Source organism: Myxocyprinus asiaticus, chromosome 41 (assembly GCF_019703515.2).
Source record: "Myxocyprinus asiaticus isolate MX2 ecotype Aquarium Trade chromosome 41, UBuf_Myxa_2, whole genome shotgun sequence".
NCBI classification, from domain to species: Eukaryota; Metazoa; Chordata; class Actinopteri; order Cypriniformes; family Catostomidae; genus Myxocyprinus; species Myxocyprinus asiaticus.
This window is the reverse complement of record NC_059384.1, coordinates 16,699,685-16,726,413: the sequence shown is the minus strand read 5'-3', so window position 1 is coordinate 16,726,413 and position 26,729 is coordinate 16,699,685. Positions and strand designations below refer to the sequence as shown.

General features: G+C 38.2%; 1 protein-coding gene across 2 annotated transcripts in view; it reads right to left on the bottom strand.

Moving 5' to 3' along the window:
* LOC127431756 (zinc finger and BTB domain-containing protein 47-like) overlaps positions 1-17,441 on the bottom strand; it is a 54,832-nt gene extending 37,391 nt beyond the window's left edge. The window contains exons 1-5 of one of the 2 annotated variants that reach the window (XR_007895645.1): positions 16,074-17,238; positions 15,150-15,297; positions 12,984-13,099; positions 11,948-12,092; positions 3,303-8,591 (exon numbers count right to left, since the gene is read on the bottom strand). Coding sequence is in view for 1 of the 2 variants with exons in the window: in XM_051682283.1 (XP_051538243.1) it covers positions 8,200-8,591; positions 11,948-12,092; positions 12,984-13,099; positions 15,150-15,297; positions 16,074-17,369 (2,097 nt within the window). In the remaining variant the exon portion in view is untranslated. Of the gene's footprint in view, positions 1-2,513; positions 8,592-11,947; positions 12,093-12,983; positions 13,100-15,149; positions 15,298-16,073 lie in introns of those variants that run through there. The other variant, XM_051682283.1, reaches the window with a different exon arrangement.
* Positions 17,442-26,729: the final 9,288 nt, after the last annotated feature.

The following is a 26,729-nucleotide window of genomic DNA, read 5'->3' as shown; positions in this document are numbered from 1 at the left end:
AAACATCCTTCTTTGGGATTTTTTTTAAAATGATAAAGGTTCTTTTATTTGAAGGTAAATCAATAGCAAAACTTGAGAGTTTGCATATTTAGATTTGAGAACTTGTACAATAAATATTTGTACTCTTAAGTTGAAATTTACACTCACAGCACCAATGAGAAAACTTGTAAAAAAAAACATTTGAAGTTGAATGTTGCAATCTGCACTCACAGACAATAATTCAAAGCTTGTGTTTTGAATTCACAATTGCAGCTAAGTAGTCACAAATGTGTAAAATGACATTCACATAAATACAGACACAAACTTGTATTACACATTAACTTTTGTACTTTAATTCATTTTCGCAGTACAACCACAAATCGGCACCTACAACCTCTCAAATCTGGCACTACAACTTTAAATGTTCCAGCCTTGACTTTTGCAACTACTTTTGCGAAAACATGTAGCAAAACTCACTTGTGCTCCTGATGCGAGAGAGCAAGACCAGAGCAAGACCAGTGTTTGGCGGGGTAGGAGATGGGTCAATGAAGTTGTTTTATTGGTTGGACTACACACTGGTGCTGTAAGTGTAAGTTTCAACTTACGAGTACAAATATTTATTGTACAAGTTCTCAAATACAAATATGCAAGGGCCCGAGTTTTGCTACTGATTTACCTTCATATTTTAAGTGTCTAACAGTATTCTCAAATGCCTCTCCTACATAAAACCTTTGACACAAACCAACTCTACATCCTGTGCCCTGCACAGACTTTTCGCAACATAAACTTCTGCAAATATATATACCCCGGCAAATATGGCAAAACTTTGACAAACTTTCAGAATACAAAGAAGACAGGACAATATAAATACATCTATGGTTAAAACTAATGTGCTGGAGTGATTATACATGTATCATATTCAATCGTAGCACAATAGGTAACAGGATTTGGTTATGGCAGGGGAACACAGCTGCTACATTTTAATTGGCTGAGGAGCTGAGACTTTGCAATGCTTATGTCTCACAGCGCCCTCTGCTGTTAATTTTCAGTATATATTTGTATTTCTGAGTGGGAAGGCAGCTCTCATAATTGTACATTACTTACCGTCTTCTATGGAAGCCCAGGAGTGCTATTTACAAAAGAATGAATAAATTATCAATCTATTAATTTGAAAATAAAAACTTGAATAAATAAATCAATTTATAAATGGACAAATAGAAAGATACATTTAAATGTGTTTATTTAATTAACGTTTAAAAATGTCATTATATTTAACAATAAAAGTGTGCATTAATAAATCAGATTTATTTCATGTTTAAATTGTCATTAAATGTAGGAATAACTTAGTACATTAATGAGTCTTTTAAATGCACTTTGTAATACACTTTAAAAGCACCTTTTAAATTGCATTTTAAAAAAGGTATTTGGCAATTGCTTTTCTTAAGTCATTTGCCAATGGATTTTCTTTTTCGTTTTGCTTTTCCTTATCTTTTTCCTTTTTCTTTAACCAATTGAGAATCGAATGAAAAAAATCCCATTGGACTGTTGACTCGTGAGAGCAACCAATGAACTTTCGACTCAGTTATAAGGCACACCCCCTGTCCTATGAGCCACTTGAAGAGGATGTAAGATGATGCCTGTCACTGGACGACGGTACGAGCAGTTTATGTGATATTATTGGATCTGTGAATACCGTGCACAAGAAATGGATACGAAACATATCAGAAGTTAATGGTGGCTCGTTCACTGTTGCTGTGAAATACTGAACGTGGCCCTACTTGAGTGTGCACAGTGATATCTGTCCAGGATGGGAGCTGGTAATCATGATGCTGTGAACAGAACCAGCCTCCTGACCCGCGGCCCGAACTGAAACACATGACGGAGGTGAGCAAGGGCAACGGTTTGAGTCGCTGGAGAAAGCCGATGGACTTTCCAGAACTTATACTGAAGAAAATGCACATCCCCTTTCAGTAATATCACATTCATAAAAAAAACACTGTATGATCATCTTTAAATATTGTATTTTTATTAAAATAATTGACTGTCGGAATGACGTTCAGCTGAGGATACAGAGAAGGCAGTGAGCAAACTTTTGTGGAACAAATGGCAGTGTTTAATCTAATGTTGTGTATTACTTATGTGTATTATGAAAGTGTCTCTTTCAAATGAATATATATATATATATATTCCACACCAACCTGCTATGTATATCTGTTTATAATGTTGCAAATAAAGTTTGTGCTTCATCTTTTGTTGTGCTCATCTACATAAAGATGTTTATTGACTAACAGGAGCTATGCACACAGTAAATACACAGTGTACACATTCTTTTATCAAATTGCTCTTTTACAATTGTAGTTTGGGTCTTATGGATTTAACATTTTTAATTTGAATTTTGAATGCATTTACATTTTAATTGTACCAGGAATTTGATAAAAGAATGAGTACATTCTGTGTTTACTGTGTGTATAGCTCCTGTCATCTTTATGAAGATGAGCACAACAAAAGATGAAGCACAAACATCATTTGTGACATTATAAACAGATATAAACAGCAGGCTGGTGTGGAATATATATATATATATATATATATATATATATATATATTAGGGCTGCCCCCTGATAGTCAACCAAACGTTAGTCAATGAGAAGAGTCTTGATCGACCAAGTTTTGATTGGTCGGTTGGTCGCTGAAAAAAAACAAAACTACTCAGGAAACCGACGAACCCCTGGTTGGACGCTAGGTGGTACTATGGGTTAATTTTCGTTAAGCAGGGTTAGGGTTAAGCCTACACAATAAAGCAAGACACCTTGATTTCAAACTTTGAACTTTATTTTTTATTTATTTTAACAAAAAATTCAAATGAAACTGGAAAACAATTAAGTGCAATTAAAATGGGTGTTGTTCAACTTTTTGAAAGATGGCTTTACAACAGTTGTCAACATCTCTCTGGTAAAGAACCTACTTCATCTGTGCATTCTCTACCGGTCAGGTATTTTGTTGTCCGGGAAAATACATCATGTGTGTGAATAAATTCATTTATTCCCTCCTTCACGATATATATATATATACACTACCGGTCAAATGTTTTGAAACACTTGACTGAAATGTTTTTCATGATCTTAAAAATCTTCTGATTTGGGGTCTGGTTAGCTCAATGGTAAAATACGCTGGCTGCAACCCCTGGAGTTCAGAAAAAGACGGTGTGGTTGTTTCAAGGAGCACAATATGACGATATTTGAATAAAAATGAGCTGCATGGTCGAGTTGCCAGATAGAAGCCAATGCCACAAAAAAGCCCGGTTAAAATATGCCCGACAACACCTTGACATGTCTCACAGCTTCTGGCACACTGTAATTTGGAGTGACGAGACCAAAATAGAGCTTTATGGTCACAACCATAAGCGCTATGTTTGGAGAGGGGTCAACAAGTATTGTGCTCCTTGAAACAACCACACCGTCTTTTTCCAGAGCAGCCTGTATTTCTCCTGAGGTTACCTGTGGGTTTTTCTTTGTATCCCGAACAATTCTTCTGAGAGTTGTGGCTGAAATCTTTCTTGGTCTACCTCACCTTGGCTTGGTATCAATAGATCCCTGAATTTTCCACTTCTTAATAAGTGATTGAACAGTACTGACAGGCATTTTCAAGGCTTTGGATATCTTTTTATATACTTTTCCATCTTTATAAAGTTCCATTACCTTGTTATGCAGGTCTTTTGACAGTTCTTTTCTGCTCCCCATGGCTCAGTATCTAGCCTGCTCAGTGCATCCACATGAAAGCTAACAAACTCATTGACTATTTATACACAGACATTAATTGCAATTTAAAAAGCCACAGGTGTGGGAAATTAACCTTTAATTGCCATTTAAACCTGTGTGTGTCACCTTGTGTGTCTGTAACAAGGCCAAACATTCAAGGGTATGTAAACTTTTGATCAGGGCCATTTGGGTGATTTCAGTTATCATTATGATTTAAAAAGGAGCCAAACAACTATGTGATAATAAATGGCTTCATATGATCACTATCCTTAAATATTTTTTTTTTGCATGATCAGTCATATTTTCAAAATCAATGCCAAAATTTCACAATTTCTGCCAGGGTATGCAAACTTTTGAGCACAACTGTATATAAGTAGCCACCTCTCCATTTACTGTCAGGCAAGTATCCGTCTAAATATGCAGGAGGAAAATTGCTTACACAAATGAAGAAATAATAACAATTATAAATGTAAAAATAATAATTATAATATTATGATAATTACATATATGATAATAATCACTGAAATATAAATCACGGTTCGAGGTGAACGTGTTTTTTTGTATTATTTTATGTTTTAATCACAGATGTATAGGCTGCAGAGTTGGAATGTGGAAATAAAGCGAACTGAACTCAAAGCACCTCCTGAGCTGAGATGTATGAGGTCATTTGCAGCACTCATAAACGATATTGTTCTTGCAAAAAAAAAAAAAAACAATTCAGAAGACAGAAATAAAGAAAGAGTGAGAACCATTTACATACGTGTGTTCCATGAGACTGCACGCCTCCGTACAAACAGCGCATCAGACATGCGCATAGACTGCTTTTCTGTCATCTGTTCTTAAAAATAAACTGTTTCTTCAAGCGCGTGCCTGTGTGTCTACAGGCAAATTATTTGTAATATTAACTTGATAATAATAATAGCCTAATAATAATAATTAATTTAATACATTAATGGGAAAAAGTGACAAATATCGTCTTGACATCGTCAAAGGCATCAGCTATTGGCGATCACTCTGACCATCGTTGATCCCCGAGATCATCGTCTGTCGGCACAACCCTAATGTGCATTTCTCTCTATAAATTAACAAAATGTTCAGACAGTCTCCTTGCCGGTTTTTCCGACACATTCAGAATCATTACCGCTTTTGCCGGTGTCGCTGCGGATCGCTTAGTGCGTGTGCTTGTAAAATTTATATTTTAAAGGCTCATTAATACGGTTTAGTATTTCTCTGTAATGTAGAACAGTGTTAGCAATGTTACTTATAACATTCTTTCTCAGCCCTGGAATTCAAACCATTTTCTGATGCCCCCCAATATATATACAAGTAATCAAATTAAAACCATAAACGTGCGACTAGTTGACTAATGGCTTAAATTAATGCCTACTAGTTGACTAGGATAATCTTTGGTCGGGGGCAGCCCTAATATATATATATATATATATACAGGGTTGGGGAGTAACGGAAAACATGTAGCGGGAAAACGTATTTAAAATACAAAATGTAAGTAACTGTATTCCACTACAGTTACAATTTTAATAATTGGTAATTAGAATACAGTTACATTCAAAAAGTATTTTGATTACTGAAGAGATTACTTTGCATTTTATTGTCATTTGTTTCATTTAATATTTAGTCCTTTCAGATGGAAAACATTTATACATATAAATGATGCGATCCAAAGTGCATTTGAACAGCGGTGAAACACTTTCTTATGATGTGTTACATTCATACGAGCAGACAGAGAAGTAAGTTTGAAGTCTGAAGTAAGTTTGGAGCAGAAGAAATAAACCTTGTGTAAATTGTCATCTTTACGCTAAGCTAAAATGCTATTTCTAGCCATTTTACATGCACGTTACCAGGCACGATCATATTTTTTATCAAGAAATTCACGTTGAATCACAATTTCTTTTTTCTATTAAGACCTTTGATATTAGGGCAAAAATCGTATTCTTGATAGTAATTTTTGTATTGTTTTCCTGTAAAAATATCTAAAAATCCTTAAAACAAGATAAATTTGATTTAGCTTGTTTTAGAAACAACACTGCATAAGATATTTAGGTTTTTCAGAGAATGTATTTTAACGTGTATTTTGTCTTACTGTACTGGCAGAGTTTTTATAGTCAAAACAAATGAAAAAATCTACCAGTGCTGAAGAAATAATCCAAAGTATTTAGAATACGTTACTGACCATGAGTAATCTAATGAAATACATTACAAATGACATTTTACAGCATGTATTCTGTAATCTGTAGTAGAATACATTTCAAAAGTAACCCTCCCAACCCCATATATATATATATATTCATTTGAAAGAGACACTTTCATAATAAACAACATTAGATTAAACACTGCCATTTGTTCAACAAAATTTGCTCGCTGCCTTCTCTGTATCCTCAGCTGACCGTCATTCCGACAGTCCGCCTGTTCTCGATCATACACAGGCAATTATTTTAATAAAAATAAAATATTTAAAGATGATCATACAGTGTTTTTTTTATGAATGTGATATTACTGAAAAGGGATGTGCGTTTTCTTCAGTATAAGTTCTGGAAAGTTCATCGGCTTTCTCCAGCGACTCAAGCTGTTGCCCTTGCTCACCTCCGTCATGTGTTTCAGTTCAGGCCACAGGGCGGGAGGCTGGTTCTGTTCACAACATCATGATTACCACCTCCCATCCTGGACAAATATCACTGTGCAGGCTCAGGTAGGGCCGTGTTCAGTATTTCACAGCAACAGTGAATGAGCCACCATGTGATCTGTTTCGCATCCGTTTCTTGTGCATGGGATTCACAGATCCAATAATATCACGTAAACTGCTCGTACCGTCGTCCAATGACAGGCCATCTTACAACCTCTTCAAGTGGCACATAGGACAGGGGGTGTGTCTTATAACTGAGTCGAAAGTTCATTGGTTACTCTCACGAGTCAACAGTCCAATGGGATTTTTTTAACTCGATTCTCAATTGGTTAAAGGAAAGGAAAAAGAAAAAAGGAAAAGCAAAACGAAAAAGAAAAGCCATTGGCAAATGACTAAAGAAAAGCAATTGGGTAGCTCAGTGAGTAAAGACGATGACTACCACACCTGGAGTCGCAAGTTCGAATCCAGGGTGTGCTGAGTGACTCCAGCCAGGTCTCCTACGCAACCAAATTGGCCCAGTTGCTAGGGAGGGTAGAGTCACATGGGGTAACCTCCTCTTGGTCGCTATAATGTGGTTCTCGCTGTCGGTGGGGCACGTGGTGAGTTGTGCGTGGATGCCGCAGAGAATAGCGTGATAGCATACAATGACATTTTTAAACATTAATTAAATAAACACATTTAAATGTGTCTTTTTATTTGTCCATTTATAAATTGAGTTTTTATTTTCAAATGAATAGATTGATAATTTATTCCTTCATTCTTTTTTAACTGGCAATCCTGGGCTTCAGCTGGTATGAATTGACAAATGGTAAAAACAAAAAGGAAAAGTCAAACAATAAAGAAAAGCAACTGGCAAATGAATGAAGAAAAGCAATAGCAAAATGCATTTTAAAACACAATTTAAATGGTGCATTTAAATATGATTTAGTAATGCACAATTTTATTGTTAAATATAATGACATTTTAAAACATGAATTAAATAAACAGATTTAAATGTGTCTATTTATTTGTACATTTTAAAATTGGTTTATTTATTCACATTTAAATGTGTCTATTTATTTGTCTATTTATAAATTGGTTTATTTATTCAAATAAAAAATTTCAAATTAACAGACTGATAATTTATTCCTTCATTCTTTTGTAAATGGCACTCCTGGGCTTCCATAGTCTTCAGCATGAACATCTAATCTCGACTTTTAAAGGCATAGTTCACCCAAAAAAAAAAGATTCTGTCATTATTTACTCATTCTCATTTTGTTCCAAACCCACATAACTTTATTTTTTCTGTGAAACTCAATTGAAGATGCTAGGCAGAATATTAGGGAGTGGCAGCCTCAATTCCTATTTGGTATGTGTTTAGAACAACATGAGGGTGAGTAAATGAGAATTTTCATTTTTGAGTTAACTAAGTCTTGAATTTATGGTTAGATGAAAGGTAAAAGCATGAATGTCTATAAAATGCTATATGTAATGCTAAATGCTAATCCTGTAGCTCACAGAAATATGCAACATACATCATCAAAAATGAGAACATTTTCTTTCTTTCGGTAATACGAGAAGCTTATTTTAACAGTATATAAAATATCTCTATGACAATAATATAAGTGAACATTTGCACAGTTTAAAGGAATATTTAGTGTCACACACTGTTCAAACACCCGCCAGAAGTCTTAGACTTCGCTCGGCACGCTTCGAAATCCCTTAGCGAGTGACTCACATTTGCTTTGAATCACAAAGCTCAAGGGGAGTCAGTGGAGCTACTGCAAGCTTTGGGTTTCAGAAAATAAACAAATCAAATGACCTCCAACCTTAAACTTAAAATTAGTTTTTGGAGTTAACCCTTTCAGTGGAAAACAGGGGCGGTTGAGTGGGAAGACCTACAATCGAGTGAACGAAGGGAAGTGAGAGAGACTTGACCTGGTGGAGTGTCGACGCCTCGCCGGGAGGGGATATGGGCTGGCTGGATATCTGATTGGCCTGTGTGTTCATATCAGCTGATGTGGGGTCCAGGCCCAGAGGGTTGGGGTTGAGGGAGTTGTTGACCTGGAAGCACTTCTCCTTGTGTGCTTTGAGCATGTTGGAGAAGCGGAAGCGCTGGCCGCAAACATCACAGGGGTACGGTTTCTCGCCTGTGTGAGTGCGTCGGTGTCGTTTCATATTGGGTCGGCTCGTGAAGCTCTTTCCACAGATCTCACAGATGTATGGCTTTTCTCCTAAAGAAGACAGGAAGATGGAAAAAACTTGATTTGGAAATGTATTAATTATTGATACATTAACATAAAAAACTATAAGAGTATTGAGTTATTTTTCACCTCTGCTGTGTTTGGTTTTGTTTTTTCAATATCAGCATAAAATTAAACTGCTTACCTGTCACTAACACATACTTTCATTAATTAATAGGAATCCACAACATAAACAATACATACACTCACCAGCCACTTTATTAGGTACACCTGTACATCTACTTATTCATGTAGAATATCTAATTATCTAATCAGCCAATCATGTGGCAGCAGTGTAATGTCAAATTAATAAATGTATAAAAACATGCAGATATGGGTCAGAAGCTTCAGTTAATGTTCACATCAATCATCAGAATGGGGAACAAATGTGATCTCAGTGATTTAGACCTTGGCATGATGGTTGGTGCCAGATGGGTTGGTTTGAGCATTTCTGTAACTGCTGATCTCCTGGGATTTTCACACACAACAGTCTCTAGAATTTACTCCGAATGGTGCCAAAAAAAAAACATCCAGTGAGTGGCAGTTCTGTGGACGGAAACACCTTGTTGATGAGAGAGGTCAACGGAGAATGGCCAGACTGGACCAAGCTGACAGGAAGGTGAACCCAAATATACACGCATTACAACAGTGCTATGCAGAAAAGCATTTCTCAACATACAACATGTCGAACATTTAGGCGGATGGGCTACAGCATCAGAAGACCCCTCCGGATACCACTACTGTCATCTTAGAACAGGAAACTGGGTCTGCAGTGGGCACAGGCTCACCAAAACATGACAGTAAACGATTGGAAAAACATTGCCTGGTCTGACAAATCTGAATTTCTGCTGAGGTACACAAATGGTAGGCCCACTGCAGCCTCAGTTTTTTGTTCTTGGCTGACAGAAGTGGAACTCAACGTGGTCTTCTGCTGTTGTAGCCCATTCGTCTCAAGGTTCGACATATTGTGCTTTCTGAGATGCTATTCTGCTCACAACAATTGTACAGAGTGGTTATCTGAGTTACGGTAGCCTTTCTGTCAGTTTGAACCAGTCTGACCATTCTCTGTTGACCTCTCCCATCAACAAGATATTTTCGTCGACAGAACTGTCGTTCACTGGTTGTTTTTTATTTTTCAAATCATTCTCTATACACCAAAGAGACTGTTGTGTGTGAAAATCCCAGGAGATCAGCAGTTACAGAAATACTCAACCCAGCACACCTGGCACCAACAATCATCAATGCAATTATCTAATTAGCCAGTCATGTGGCAGCAGTGTAGTGCATAAAATCATGCAGATATGCGTCAGAACGTTCAGTTAATGTTCACATCAACCATCAGAATGGGGAAAATGTGATCTCAGTGATTTGGACCGTGGCATGATTGTTGGTGCCAGTCTCTAGAATTTACTCTGAATGGTGCCAGAAACAAAAAACATCCAGTGAGCAGCAGTTCTGTGTGTGGAAATGCCTTGTTGATTAGAGAGGTCAACAGAGAATGGCCAAACTGGTTCGAACTGATGAAGTCTACGGTAACTCAGATAACCACTCTGTACAATTGTGGTGAGAAGAATAGCATCTCAGAATGCTATTCTGAGATGCGGGTTGGCGCTGTTTTGGCGGCACGAGGGGGACCTACACAATATTAGTCAGGTGGTTTTAATGTTGTGGCTGATCAGGGCATATATATAAACCACTGGAGTTGTATGGATTACTTTTATGCTGCCTTTATGTGCTTTTTGGAGCTTCAAAAGTCTGGTCACCATTCACTTGCATTGTATGGACCTACAGAGCTGAGATATTTTTCTAAAAATCTTTGTTTGTGTTCTGCAGAAGAAAGAAAGTCATACACATCTGGGATGGTATGAGGGTAAGTAAATTATGAGAGAATTTTCTTTTTTTGGTGAACTATCACTTTAGAGCAAATGAAAAAAATCTACCAAGCACTTCTCCAAGATTAAATACACTTTTATTCAAATAAGTACTTATAATACAAGTCTTAATAACTTATAAAATGTTTCTTCTCAGGTAAGTGTATGTAGAGCCGAGGAGGGCGGGGCCTGGCTGGAATGAGACACACCCGGTCCCCAATCAGCCTGATGGGGCGCGCGAGGGATAAAGGCGGCCGGGGACGACAGTTCGAGAGAGAGAGAATTGCAGACAGCTGTACTGTGTGTTTTTGGTTGTGTGTTTTAGTTGTTCATTAAATTATTATTTAAGTTGTCAAGCCGGTTCTTGCCTCCTCCTTTCCACTGAACCCCCTTACACTGGTGCCGAAACACGGGAAGGAGGAGGGATTCCCGTTGCAGGGTCCTCGACACTGCCGTCCACCCAGGGGAGCGCCGCTGCCGTCTGACGGGGGACGGAGTAGCCCGACCACCCGGACGCGGGGAACGGCCGCCGTCCGCGAGGCGAGTGGGGACGGGACTCCCCGACCGCCTGGAGCGAGGGAGCCGCTGCCGGGGGCGGAGGAGTGCCCTGCCGTCCCCCGGGAACGCGGAGGGGTCGAGAGAAGACCGCCGTCCGCGGGGGGAGGAGGGAAGCGACTCCCCGACTGCCTGGAGTGGTAGGGCCGCTGCCAGGGGCGGAGGAGAGTCCCCACGGGACGCCGGGAACGCGGAGGGGCGTTCTGTCCGCTGGGGGTCAGAGGTCTGACTCCGGTCCGCCCGGGGAGGAGCGGCTGCAGTCCGCCTGAGAGGGTGGAGTAGTGATCGAGGACCACGCGACGGCGCATCAGAGAACCGGTGAGTTTCTTTTTCTCTCTCTCCTCTCTCTCTCTCTGTCGCTCCGTGTTGGCCTTTCCCTCGCCATTTTGTGTTTTTGTTGTTGTTTTTCCCCTCCTGTTTCCTCCCAGGTCAAGGAAGGCGGGGAGGACCCGCCAGCAGTCGGGGCATAAGGCACGCCCCCCCCCGGAGAGGAAGGGTGGGGGGGGATGTACGTCATGCCGGGGGCTCCCCGGCCTGAGGCAACGCCGGGAGGAGTGTAGAGCCGAGGAGGGCGGGGCTGGGCTGGAATGAGACACACCCGGTCCCCAATCAGCCTGATGGGGCACGCGAGGGATAAAGGCGGCCGGGGACGACAGTTCGAGAGAGAGAGAATAGCAGACAGCTGTACTGTGTGTTTTTGATTGTGTGTTTTAGTTGTTCATTAAATTATTATTTAAGTTGTCAAGCCGGTTCTCGCCTCCTCCTTTCCACTGAACCCCCTTACAGTGTACTTTAAAGGATAATTTTTCACTGGAAAACAAGGTCAACATATGAATAGAATTATTTACAGTCTAAAAGAATCAACACAATGAAAACACTTCAACACTTTTCTTGACTATGATTACAACAGGCAGTTCCTACCAGTGTGAGTCTTCATGTGTTCATCAAAGTACTGCTTCATGTTAAAGTCTTTGCCACACCACTGGCACATGAACTGCTTGTGTCCGATATGGATGCTCATATGAGACCTCAGCTGGTATTTGTACTGGAACCTTTCACTACAATTCTAAGACATCGGAGGTAGAATCTCATTAGATACAGTTGATTTACCCTAAAATGCATGTGGGTCAAAAACCCAGTCATCTAAAAAGTTTTCCTCAATTAAGGTATCTTTGATTATGTGAACAGGCTATTTTAATATTTAATTGAATATGTTTTTAATTATAAGAGAATGTGCATCACTACCTCTAGAATGCATATGTGGGTTGTATATATCACATTTGTGTTAACTATAATATTCAATGCATTGAACACTTGTATTACACTTGTATAACCACTTTACATGGGCATTACAGTAGTAAAATATTGATTTTTTTTCAGTTTTTCATCTGTTATGCTACTACATAAATGTTAAATATCATGTTCATGTTTATATATAACACATAGTATTTAACTCACAGTATGTAGTTTATAACTTTATGCAAGTTTATAGCTTGTATAAGTTTAAAAAAAAACATTTTGTTTTAACCTAATCCATTGTACTTATTTGTGTGGGTAGGGTTGTTTTAGACATTTCATATGTTACATTGAAATTGCCCATAGCACTGTTATACAGGCTTTTTTTTTAATCATGTCACCCAACACTCCTACTCCATTTTCAATGTGTGTGAAACAATTTACAACTAAAGATATATCAGTCATTTAAAATATTACAATCATACAATTATCATTAAAGTTAATTTTTCTCCAAAAAAAAAAAAGTTGTTTTATAAAGAATAAGCATCTGATTTTCAACCCACGTATTCATTTTAGAGGGGTAAAGTCACATATGAATTCTAGGGTTTAATATTCAGTTCATCTGCTAATACAATAGATAGTTCTGGTTCTTGTGATTATTATTAATTAATAAATATATGAATTGCAGTTATTTATTGAACACTGGTGTCTTTTAACTCACCTCACACTTGAAGGGTTTTTCTCCAGAATGCTGAAGAGAGTGCACTTTAAGAGACATGCTGCGTTTAAAGGACTTTCCACATGTCTCACAAGTGAATGGCATATCCTTAGTGTGAGCTGCAGATAAAGGCAACAACAATCAAACTTACTAAAGTAACAGAACTGTCAACAAACAAATCTATACAAAAACTGCTTCTAAAACTCTTCTTTTAAGACATTGCTTATGTTATAAATATGAACAAAAATTCACATCTATTGTATATGTCTAATACTAAAACCAATTGTTGTTTACAATATAATGAATTGGTAGTATAAAACATGCATTTCTTCGTCTCATTAATGTCTGTTCATTTTTTCCACCAGGGCAGCTAGAGGAACAGCCAGTTTATTCCAAGTAAATTACATCTCATGACATCTTAAAATAAAACACTGTATTATTATTGCATATTTGTTTGTCAGTATCAGATGAGCAAATGTCATTCATGGACAATGGAGTGGGTTTTGGTAGATGGAAGCACTCTTAGATAAAAGATTTCCTCTCTGCTGTCAGGGCTGATAAAACAATACAGCCTCTGTCCTCGTCTCTGCCTGCTGTAGATTGTAAAACAAGGTCACAGCAGCTGCTTTCCCCTGAACACAGAGACTTTATAGAAAGCACTTTACTATTGTGTTTGACTGGGAAGATCAGGCTTCAAGAGATGAAAGTATAATTCGGTAAAAAGGCTAGGTGTGCTGTATTACCTATGCCTGAAGGTTAATTTCCACTACAATATGTCTTTGTGCATATCACAGAGCTATTTAGCAGCATCGTGACTGCCACCTAGCTGTGACAGGTGGATGTATTCTTTGATGTTAAATGGATCCTTGAGCTCATTTGTTAATGTAATGCACAATCCGGATAAAGTTTAAAGGTGTGGCTTGATGCCTGCAAAGGAGGGGTTTGAGCTGAGACACAGTTTGGAGTTCAAAGGACATGAACTACTATTGAAGGAGAAAGAGAGAGTGTTGTATTGTGGAAGGGATGGAGGAAGAAATGCTTGAAAGAGTGAGGTAACAGGGTGTTTAATCACATATAGGATTGCAGTTTGTTGGATTAAATTAACATGCTTCTCCCAAACTTTTGTTATACCGAATGGAGACCTTTAGGTTTAGTGGACAGTGTTTTACAGGCAATCAGTAAAATGTAACACTATTATTAAATGTTCATTTTCTGGCATCAAACTATTGTTTGAAAACTGAATCTTGTAAGAAGCACAGCCGATTCATGAATTTTAAATGTCTTGGGCAATGTATACTGGGATATGCAATCTTTAAAAATAAAAGCTACATTCTGAAGAAAAACATGACATTTTATTATTTGAGTACTAATGTGTAACAAACAAATTTGCTAGTGTTTAAAATTAATTTACTAGTGCAATAAATATGGACTTGCAGGTTAAAGGGATAGTTTACCCTAAAATGAAAATACTCACATCATTTACTCACCCTCATGCCATCCCAGATGTGTATGATTTTCTTTCTTCTGCTGAACACAAACAAAGATTTCTAAAAAATATCTCAGCTCTATAGGTTCATAAGTGATATGATAAGTCTGGGTGAGAAACAGATCAATATTTAAGTCATTTTTTATTATAAATTCTCATCCCTGCCCAGTAGGTGGCGATATGCATGAAGAATACAAATCGGCAAAAACAAACGAATATGAATGTGAAAGTGAAAGTGGAGATAGATAGTAAAAAAAGGACTTATATATTGATCTGTTTCTCACCTACACCTATCATATCGCTTCTGAAGACATGGATTTAACCACTGGTGTCTTATGGATTACTTTTATGCTGCCTTTATGTGCTTTTTGGACCTTCAAATTTCTGGCCACCATTCACTTGCATTGTATGGACCTACAGAGCTGAGATATTCTTCTAAAAATCTTCGTTTGTGTTCAGCAAAAGAAAGAAAGTCATACACATCTTGGATGTGAGTAAATAATGAAAGAATTTTCATTTTGGGGTGAACTATTCTTTTAAGGCAAGGAGTAGTTTCCCAAATGTTCTATTAATTTCAAGAATGTCAAGATTAAATTATTAGATTCAGTGTTTAGATTATTTTAAAATCACTCATTATAAGCATTGAAAATTATTGTTAAAATGGATCGTGACCCAGTACTCACCAACCATGTGTTTCCTGACGTGGGCCATGGTGTAGAACTTCTTTTCACAGATTTCACATGAGAACTTCTTCTCCGCATATCCATGGACTATCTTGTTGTGTTCGTGTAAAGACCACAGCTTTTTAAAGGCTTTCCCACAGGTCAAACACTATAAAGATCAGAGGATCTAATTGAACTGAATTAGACAAAACAGTTCTACCTTTGGGGGTCCATGGAAAAAGGGCATCATAATTTTTAGAGCGCACTTCTAAGAAATGCTTATATTCTGAACAATGAGTTTCACAAAGGGCACATCTAAACTAATATATAGTTCAAAGATTATAGCTCACCATAAGAAATCAAATTAATTTGAATGAATTTAAAGAATGAATTTGTCAAATTAACCGTGACATCAAACAAAGGTACAATTTCCTAATTCTTTACTAGTACTTCATGCAGCAGTAACAAATGAGGGGTGAATGGTTTAGGCCCAGTTTGGCTTGGAGGTGGAAATGGCTTGGCAGACCTACTTTTAATAAAGCATGTGCATATAGATCATTTTCATCTCTCTCTCCTCCTTTCTCATGCATGGCCGGGTCTAAGGGAGGGCTAGTATTTCAGCAGATCTATGTGCTTTATACAGCCTAATGCAGTACATGCCAGGTCTAAGTTAGTCAATCCCTCACAATCTTGTTTTCATTCCCGTCAAGAATTAAATATGGCGCTACTCTGAATAGGGTCTATAGCAATTCACTTACACAAATTAGGCTGGATTGCTTTCATACCAATTTTGAACCACACAAACCGCACCCCCGACTATAATTTCAAGCGGACTTGAGTGTGGTTCCAAGCTTTGGTTCCAATCAAAAGCTTGTGTGAAAACAGCCTTATAGATTGAACTCTTGAATATTTTTAATGTGTCTACATGCAGATATGTGTATCTACCTGTATGCTTTTCTCACAGCTGGTTTGATGGTGCAGTAGCAGCTCGCTTTCCAATAAAAAGCGTTTGCCACATTTGTTGCAGATCTGCATGCGGTTGTGAGTAACGTTCATGTGCTTCTCCAGATACCAGCGGTTGTTAAAAATGCGAGGACATTTCTTACAGGAAAAGTGTTGCTTCTCTTCAAGCTTCACCTTTTGGCCGAGGCTCTCCTGCTCTATTCTCCTCTTCCTCCCCTCCACTCGCACTGCTATGGTGGAGCCTATTAGTGTCTGTTTCATGGTGACGGCCGCTTCCACGCCTGTTGATGTTCTTGTGGCACGTCGTGGTCTTTCCATGCTAGTACGTCCCACCTCTGGAATGTTGACGTTGTTCTCCTCCTCATCTTGCTCATCTCCATCATCATCATTGCTGCAATCATCCATTTCTTCCTTTTCATGTTCATACTCTTCTTCTTCCTTCCCAACATCTTCATTATGGTTTTGTTCCTTGCCCTCCTCCATACCTGAAATATTGCTGTGATGCTGAACAAGAAGGCCTGAGGTGCTTGATGTGATGCCCTTTCCATCAGACCCTTTGGAGACATTTAATGTTTGATTGTTGAGATTGACCTCCACAATGATCTGCTCTCTGGTAAAGGAGACTGTACTATCCTGGGGTCCAGCTTCATTGAGACCAGCTCCTCCCTCCATTGTGCATAAGCCACGCACTCCTCTGCTAGCCCCTCCCCCTCCACTTTCATCCTTTTTGTAATAGAGCTTGGTCTTAGGGCTGGTTTGGTGTGACTGCACACTAGATACATTTGTCTGGTTAATTGAGAGGTGTGCTGCCCTACTCTCCTCTACAAGCAATGAAAAAGTACCATTTCCTTGCTGTGTGTACATCTTCTCAAGTTCCTTCATCTTGATCTCTCGGTACATCTGATTGGACGAGGCAATGTCTTCACACTCTTTGTCAGCCATCTCTGAGCCAAGTGATTGGCTTTTGAGGAGCTTGTGGCAGGAGCTTTCTAGATCACTCATCTGGAGAACAATGGCTGTTTGCAGGATGTAGAAGATGGTGCAGTCCCACGCCAGCAGCCTGGAGGAACAGATGAAGTTGAGGAGCTTCAAGCCCTTGATAGTCAGAACCTCAAAGGCCAGGTTTATGTGGTATAGTGATAGGAGGGCCCGGAAGAAGGGGCTATGGGCAGCCAGCACGCCCTTGTGGGCAGAAAATGCAATGAGTTGGCACTCCAGCACAATGTTCACGTTGTACAGGTGAGGCTGGCAGAGATGATGTTCATTGTGCCTGTCCATTAAACAAGTACAATTTTGCCCTGCATTCTTCACCAGAGAGAACTCAGCAAAGGGGAAGTCAGCAGTCTTCTCCACTATAAAAAAGTGAATTAATCTTAAAATTCACTAGTAAATTACGTACAAAAAATAAGATCCTTAACAGGATGATTATATCCTCTAGGAAAATAGAACAACTATAAAGCATTTTAGCTAATAACAAGATTTGCATTTCTAGAAGGTAATTGAACGAGTTCTTGTAAGACTGCAAAAGAGCAGTGGTAATATTTTAGGCAAGTTTATGTTTTAGGTAGTGCTGTCAGCTAATTTAAATTTTTTAATCGCAATTAATTGCGTAATTTTTCGCAGTTATTTGCGATTAATTGCAGATTTTTTAAGTGCTGAAATTTGACTCTAAATATAATTTTCCTGTCAAAATGCATTTCTTTCCATTTGGAAAGAAAACAAAACAATATGTAACAATATAATGCTTTATTGACATTTTCCAAACAAAGCCTTCCACAGTATAAAGATAGAAATGCACTAAAATAACACCAATTCAAGTAACATTAAACGTAAAGTGGGAGTTTGACTAATTGAAAGAACTAGTCCCCACATAGGCTACATATTCAGTGCAATGGGCATTAAATCTCTTAAATCTCTCATCCTCCACAATATTAATCAGCCAGCAGACTGTGGCTATCTGCTTTGTTACAGCAATCGTGAAGCCACATTCATGATATGCATCATGGCATCAGCGCCAGCATCAAGGGCCGCTTTGAACTCCACATGAAAAGCACTTGCAGACAAAAATGTCTCATTCTGCATTTTGGTGACAGTTAAGACTTGGTGTGCTTCTGTGGTTATTAAAATGCACCTTACTTAGGCTAAAAAATTACTTGATTTCTGTCACAAGTTTCATCTAGGCTTGTTTTGTACAACAAATAGCATTAAGAGCTCCCTCACTGACACTGAATCACTGCTGTGTATGTTTGTGGTGTGTGCTTTAGTGTGATGATTCCGGGCGGACACATTGCAAAGGTTCAGCATTTCCAACAAGTGTTTATGCTGGTTTATGCTGTATTAACCGTAAATGCATTAACCGCGATTAAGAAAAATTAACGCTTTAAACGTTTTAAATTAATTGAATGTGTTAACTTGTTAATTTTGACAGCTCTAGTTTTAGGCTTTGGTCCTGTGTAAGGCCACGTCCACACTAATATGTTTTTGTTTAAAAAGCATTCATTTTACTATGTTTTGGCCTTCCATCCACAATGAGACAGCATTTTTGTCCAGCGAAAACTGAGCTTTTTGAAATTGCTCTCCCAAGTGGATACATTTGAAAATGCCATCTTCGCATTGTAGTGTGGACAGGGAAAATGGAGAGATTAGAAAACGATGACGTACTTGTTGTGATGCAGTCATGTTATTCATTCAACCCAAAACAATCAAGATGGTGGCCCATGTTGTAGCGGCATTGTTGTGCCTGATATCCCTATTGCTATTGATAGTGTTGTTAAAGATTAATGTTACTTTGTACAACCTTCACATTACATTCCTTAAAAGGTGAATGGAAGTTTACTTGGAATTGCTGTCCAGCGGCAGAACACGAGGACAATTCCGTTTCAGACCACACATGGATATGATGCAGGGCCACGCTTCTTATGTTTTATACAGTAAGGGAATTTAAGCGTTTTCCTACGCTTCAGTGTGGATGAGAAACTTTTGGAAAACAACTGAAAATGGCAGTGTGGACAGAGAGCATTTCGAAAATGAAAACGCTATTTTCAAATTTATCTGGATTAATGTGGACATAGCTAAAATGAAATACTGCATCGGAGCCACTTTGCCATTGTCATCATGACACTAGTGTGCATCTTGTTTTCTGTCGGCTGTACAGGGTAAGCCGGTAAGAATGCCAGTGAAAGTGTTTACATACAATGCGAAATCTGGTTAATGGGCAAAATGGGCACTTGTGCACTATCTGAATTGATCTGCGTGGCTCATGATGTACGAATGGATTGCCGACCCCTGCTACAGATGGTTAAACAGATGCAAAAAAGAAATGACCAATCACAATTCAGTATGCAAATAAATGCTACAATAAATAGCTCTCTCCAGGTGTTACTGACCTCCTGTCTTTACATTAAGTGTTCCAAGCGGAATTTATTTCAGAACATTGTGGTGCTAGTAACTCTATATAAAGGTCACAAAAATATATAAGAATGTGCAAATCTTTAAAGCAATTTTTTGCCCAAACTGATCTTATTCAAAGCAGCCTTTAACACAATATAAAAAGTCCACTGGAGAGTGAGACAGGCAGATGCTACTGAACCGTGCAGCTATGCCCTCCCCTTCTGCTCCCAAGGTTGGTTTATTTTAGATCAGGAAGGACAAGGTTTCGATTCGGACAGCATCTCTTTAAAAACACTACAGAGAAAAAGGAAAGGGACAAAGAGAAAAAGAGAGAGGCAGCAAGCAAAATAGAGAAAAAGACAAACCAGAGAGGAGAGATAAAGAAGCATCTAAAAGGCACATTGATATTCAGAGGCATGCGCTACCCATTAGCGTCCTGTCTCTCAACGTTATTATTACGTACAAGACAAAAAGCTGGCCAGTAAACAATTAAGGGGAGTAGAAAGAGTAAATATCAAACTCTCCAAACAATTACACAAATTGGTTACTCTGACTTTTACTGTGTTAAGGGGGGACACTTTATCTCTGTAAACAGAATAAAACAAATGTTTTTTCTAGAAGCTACATCAGATCGATCTTGTTAAATGCCACCCAAAATTATTATACAAAACCATCTCTGTGGTTGACAGGATGAAGTCCTCATTTAAAATCTGATCACCTACAGACGTTCTACAGACTGCGGCCAAACCAATGCAAGTAAACAGCTGTCAAAATTCCTTCTGAAACACAGCACTGATATATCTGCCTCAACTGTGGAACACGACACATTTAAATCAAGCACATGCATTTAAGCCTGGAAAATATTGTTCTTATCAGATAACGAGAGATATTCCATCCAAAAATACTATTCCCTCTAGAATTCTCTCCGGAGTTTGTAGATTCTGTGGTGGATTATCATTCTGATGGAGTAAAAACTCTACTGCTAAAACCCCAAGACACCAAACCTAGTTTAAGCAAGATTAAACAGAGAAGCGTAAGTGCACTTCCTCTCGATAAATACAATTCTTTTGCAGCACTTTTTTCTCTTTTTTCAAAACAATCAACCAATGCAATATTAGCAACATGCTACATTTCTGCAAGGGGCCGTTCACACCAAACATGTTTTTCCAGCTAGTGTTTTAAACGTCCACTAGATGGACATCTTTGATCGTTACAATACTTGTAACGGGATTACGTATTTAAAACGCAAAATATAAGTAACTGTATTCCAATACAGTTACAATTTAAATCATTGGTATTTAGAGTACAGTTACATTCAATAAGTATTTTGATTACTGAAAAGATTAATTTGCATTTTATTGTCATTTGTTTCATTTAATATTTAGTCCTTTCAGATGGAAAAATGTATACATATAAATTATGCAATCCAAAGTGCATTTGAACAGCGGTGAAACACTTTCTTATGATGTGTTACATTCATACTAGCAGACAGAGAAGTAAGTTTGAAGTTAGTTTGGAGCAGAATAAACAGAAATAAACATTGTGTAAATTGACAGCTTTACGCTAAGCTAAAATGCTATTTCTAGCCATTTTACATGCACAAGTTACCAGACACGATCATATTTACCAAGAAAATTCACGTTGGATCATAATTTCTTTTTTTCTAGTAAGACCTTTAATATTAGGACAAAAATCATATTCTTGATAATAATTTTTGTATTGTTTTCCTTTAAAAATATCTTTAAATCCTTAAAACAAGATCAATTTGATTTAGCTTGTTTTAGAAACAACACTGCATAAGATATTTAGGTTTTTCAGAGAATGTATTTTTAACGTGTATTTTGTCTTACTGTACTGGCAGAGTTTTTATAGTCAAAACAAGTGAAAAAATCTACCAGTGCTGAAGAAGTAATCCAAAGTATTTAGAATACGTTACTGAGCTTACCAGTAATGTAACGGAATATGTTACAAATTACATTTTACTGCATGTAATCTGTAATCTTTAGTGGAATACATTTCAAAAGTAACCCTCCCAACCCTGTCAGTGCATCATGTCTCGCTGTTTTTTCAGTGTCTCGTGCAGTAGCAATGCGTTTTTAAATGCTGTGTCAAGTTAAAAGAGCTTTCACTTTTCAAAACCTGTCTCAAGACACCTGCATTCTGTTCCACGTTTTGCACTGCATTTAGCTTTAGCACAAGTGTTAAAACACGGTGCACCTCCAAGAATTTGTCATATAGGACAATTTAGTGCAAATTTTCATCCTGAAAGCATGTCTTAATTTAGATATCAAAATCTTGTACACTGACTAATAATTTAATGTCTACCCTGCATTACGTACAGTATGTTAACAAATACATGTATGTATAGTATTTATCAAGTGAAAAAGGGACAACAGGGTTCCTTATTTTTAATCTGATTTTCTTAAAACAAGACACTGACAAAACCTCGTTTCAGCAAACCTAACATTAGCAGAAACATGCAGTGTAATGCTTTTCATTAGGGTTCAGAAAGCTGAGATCATTGTACACAGGGTCCGAAATTAACTTTTTAGCCCACCAGCCAAAGTGGCTGTTAGATGAAAAAATGTACCAGCCAATCAAATTTCTTACTGGCAAATTTTGTTTAAATTAATTAATTAATTTAGTTTATTGCATTTTGGATTTTACAGACATGAGAGACAAATAAACAATAGTGTAAGCATGTTTAAAAATGAACTTTAAAAAAAAAAAAGAAAAAAAAAGAACTGTATTTTTTTTATTATTTATGAAACATTTAGTAGCGTCTTATTTTCACTTACTACAATGAAAACTCAATTTGTATTTTAAACTACATCACTACTATCATATGAACGAGTGAGTCTCAGAGCCTTACTTGGAGTGAGTAAATTAATTTAGTCAGCTCCAACTGATTCATAAGTCTTTTTGATTCACTAAAAAGAACCGGTTCAAAAGAATCATTTGTTTGGGAATCAATCTACTGGTAGCAATGAGGGTTGCTGCGGTGCTTAATAGTAATACAGGAAACGCTAAAAGTATTTTAGTCTGGTTTTCTGTCCACATCACCAGAAGAATGAACGTTATAGAACCGTTAACGAAACCGGACATCATGAAAATCAGTCGGCTTGAATTATAATGCAATCATTACCAGAGAACTTGTAACATGTGGTGGTGGGTAATTAAAACATACTCGCACATTCACTGGAAATCCAAGAATGGTTCCTCCATTCATCCCGATGGCATGAACGCTCTTATTGCTTAAATCTTGCTTCTAGATTGTCCAGTGATGCTGAAAAAATCCGCTTAGCCCCGCTCACCACGTCAGAGAGTTGCCTTCAGTACACGAGCAACACTATTATCTTTAATATGTGCGATTACAGTTGGAATGAAAACTTCATTTTCAAATGCCCAAATTATACAAACAGTGTTGATCTATTAAACTTTTGCTTAAATATAATGATGTGATTAAAGCACTGAATCCGCCTTCGCTCATCACACGCCAGTGGACACACCGCATTTGAGACTATTGATGAGCAGCGGGACTACTAGCTAATTACAGCAAACACCTGTTTATTGGCATATCTGCATGTAAACACCTGACACCTTATTGACTATATGCCTGAAGAGCCCCCTTGAGGACAAAACTGGAACGTGTAAAATTATTTTACAAGCTGACACAAACTGATAGAAAGGTAAAAAGCACCCGTGAGTGTTGTGTGATGCAGCGAAATTCACCGGCCAAATAGAAAATTACCCACATTTGGCGCTTGCCGGGTGTTAACTTCGGACCCTGATTGCAGGGGTGTAGATTCCAGGGGGGATGGGGGGAGGTAACCCCCAAATAATCAAAACAATAAGTACAACCCACCCGATATTTATACCATGATTAATGGAAACAAGTAAATGCTTCACGCTGCAACCCCCCCCCCCCCCCGATTGTGCAACAGAACCTGCTCTTGCTCCCTTCCTGCAATAAGAGAAGCCAGCTGGCATGCACTTGTTCGAGGACAATCACCACAGTGCCAGGCAGCAGAAAGCAGAGCGGTAGGAGGAACCACATCTACCCTCAGTTGACTTTTACTTCTGTGAAATTGTCTACTCTCATGACTGATGGACTGAAACATAACTACTCTAGGTTTATTACACCGTTCTTTTGATATGTCTCTGGAGAGGAACTGTTCTTACTTTCAAAAATGGTTGTTATGAGGTTCAAAGGAAGAAACAAAATGCTAGAATCCTACCCCCTAATATCCTTATTTGGCATTCTTGACCAGTTTATCAAGACTCATATTCAGAGAGAACCAAAATGGACACTTTATTTTTAAAGGATAGAACACCAAAAAATTAAAATTCTCTTATTATTTACTTGCCCTAATGCCATCCCAGATGCGTATGACTTTCTTTCTTCTGCTGAACTCAAACAAAGATTTACAGATGAAGGAACACCACCTGCAACTTAACCCAGCCAAGACCGAACTCATTGTCTTTCCAGTCAACCCTGCTGTTTAACACAACATCACCGTGCAGCTGGGTGCAACTACAGAAACGCCTTCCAAAACGGTCAGAAATCTAGGGGTAACCATCGATAACAAACAAAATTTCACAGATCACATCTCAAAGACCACAAGATCATGTAGATTTACACTCTACAATATCAGGAAGATAAGACCCTTCCTCTCTGAACATGCCACACAACTGCTTGTCCAGTCACTTGTCATAACTAGACTGGACTACTGTAACGCTCTCATTGCAGGCCTCGCTGCATGTGCAATTAGACCCCTGCAAATGATCCAGAATGCAGCAGCACGTCTGGCCTTTAATCAACCAAAGAGAGCGCATGTTACACCACTCCTTGTCTCTCTCCACTGGCTGCCGGTTGATGCACGGATCAAGTTCAAGGCTCTGATGCTGGCATACAGAACAGTCACTGGGTCTGCTCCAGCATACCTAAAATCATTTATGCAGAGCTACGCGCCCACTAGAAACCTGCGGTCGGCTAAGGAACGTCGCCTTGTTGTCACCAACACAAAGAGGCACCAAAACACTTTCCCAGACTTTCGGCTTCATCATAACACGTTGGTGGAATGACCTTCCCAACTCCATCCGTGAAGCTGACTCACTTTCTGTCTTCAAAAAATGGCTAAAAACACATCTTTTCCATGAGCACTTAACCAGTCACTAAAATAAAAAATAAATGAAAAAAAATGTCCTTGTTTTTTCTTTAATCTGTTTTGAATGCTATTCTGATGCTAGTGAAACTTTGTAATATGGCACTTTTCATACCTCTGTCTCCTAAGATGATTTGCTTATGTGTTCCTCTTTTGTAAGTTGCTTTGGATAAAAGCGTCTGCCAAATGAATAAATGTAAATGTAAATGTAGATGAATGTCTCAGCTCTGTAGGTCCATGAAATGCAAATGAATGGTGGCCAGAACTTTGAAGCTCCAAAAATCACATAAAGGCAGCATAAAGATAATCCATACGACTCCAGTGTTTAAATCCATGTCTTCAGAAGCGATATGATATGTGTGAGTGAGAAACAGATCAATATTTAAGTCCTTTTTTACTATAAATTCTCCCTGCCCTGAGTAGGTGGCGACATGCACAAAGAATGCGAATCGTTAAAACAAAAAAAGAATGTGAAAGTTAAAGTGGAGATTGATAGTAAAAAGGACTTAAATATTGATCTGTTTCTCACACACATGTATCATATTGCTTCTGAAAATATGGATTTAACCACTGGAGTCGTATCAATTACTTTTATGCTGCCCTAATACGCTTTTTAGTCCTTCAAAGTTCTGGCCACCATTTACTTGCATTTTATGGACCTACTTAGCCTTGTTTATACTTGCGCCTGGCACTGCGGTGCGTCCTGTGTGCACAGCTATCGACGGCCCAAGGCACAGACTATTTACCAGAGAAGGACCACTTCCATTTAAATAAATGGAAGAAATTGGATCGGCCAACGGATTAAGCAAAAGAAGTCCCTCCTTTCAGGTAAAAGAGCCAATCACCTTTTAAAACCAGACATCGCCTGTCAGTCTCAAGAATGTGCATGCGCATTAGCTGAACCAGCCTGACCAACAGTTTTGGAAATTTCGGTCTTTCCCATTCAAGTAAATAGTAGCTGTACATTTATACCGCTTGTTTACATAGAAAATAGCTACCCAGCCTGCCCGGGGGCATTCCAAAGATGGCTGCCAAATGGACTGACTTACCTTGAAAGGGACTTTGCTTATAATTATGTGCTGTCATGTGCACTCACTGCGATGCGCTTATGTAAACAAAGACGTTTTCAGGTGTGCGCCAGATTTGAAAGGGTGAAATGGTGAATTAATACTTAAATTTCTGTCTGTTTCTCACTCAACACTATCACATGGCTTCAGAAAAATTTTAATACAGCGCACAAGTGATATGGATGACTTTTATGGTGCTTTTATATGCTTTTGAAACTTGACAGTCACGATCCTCTCATCTCTCATTCTTGTGTTTCATGGATGAAAAAAGTCATACTCTTTTTGAATGAGGAGGGTGAGTAAATAATGGCAGAAATGTAAATTTTTGGGTGAGCTATTATATATCATCATTACTCCTGCAGCAGTATGACTTTTCTTTTTCTTTTTTATGTGTTAGAAGTATATAGGCATTATTAAAATGTGAAAACCACAGTTCAACCTCTCAACATCATTTTTTTCAAACTTTCAACAACCCTACAGAGTCTCATACTGCAATACAAACTTAAACCACAGTAACAAGCAATACAGCAATAAAAAATATTAAGTCATAAGCTTTTATATTTATGTGTTGACAAGTAAAAGACAAAAAAAAAAAAACCAAAAAAAAAAAAAAAAACCAGTGCTATCAGTATTGCAATAAATGTTTCTTAAGGTGTGCTGTTCGCAAAAAGGGCATTTTTGACAAAAATAGTGTCTAAAGACTGAGTCCAAACTGGCAACTTGATTCAAGCTAAGCCAAATGGTTTTCCTCTCTCCTGTAAGCACAGACCCTGGGGCGCAAGGAGAGGGAGGCCATCAGTGTAGAGCGGAAGATGGAAGGATTGAAATGGGCAGATTGGACAGACACCCACTAAAGCCTGAGTCTGCATAAAACTACATCAGACTTAAGAGGAAAGAGAGTGATATAGAGAGACACTTTTATATGGGATGTTAGATGAATTTGGGAAATCTGAATTAGAAAAATGTTTGGGTTTATCTGGATAGTGAGTTCAAAAATAAAAAGCCAGAAGTCAACA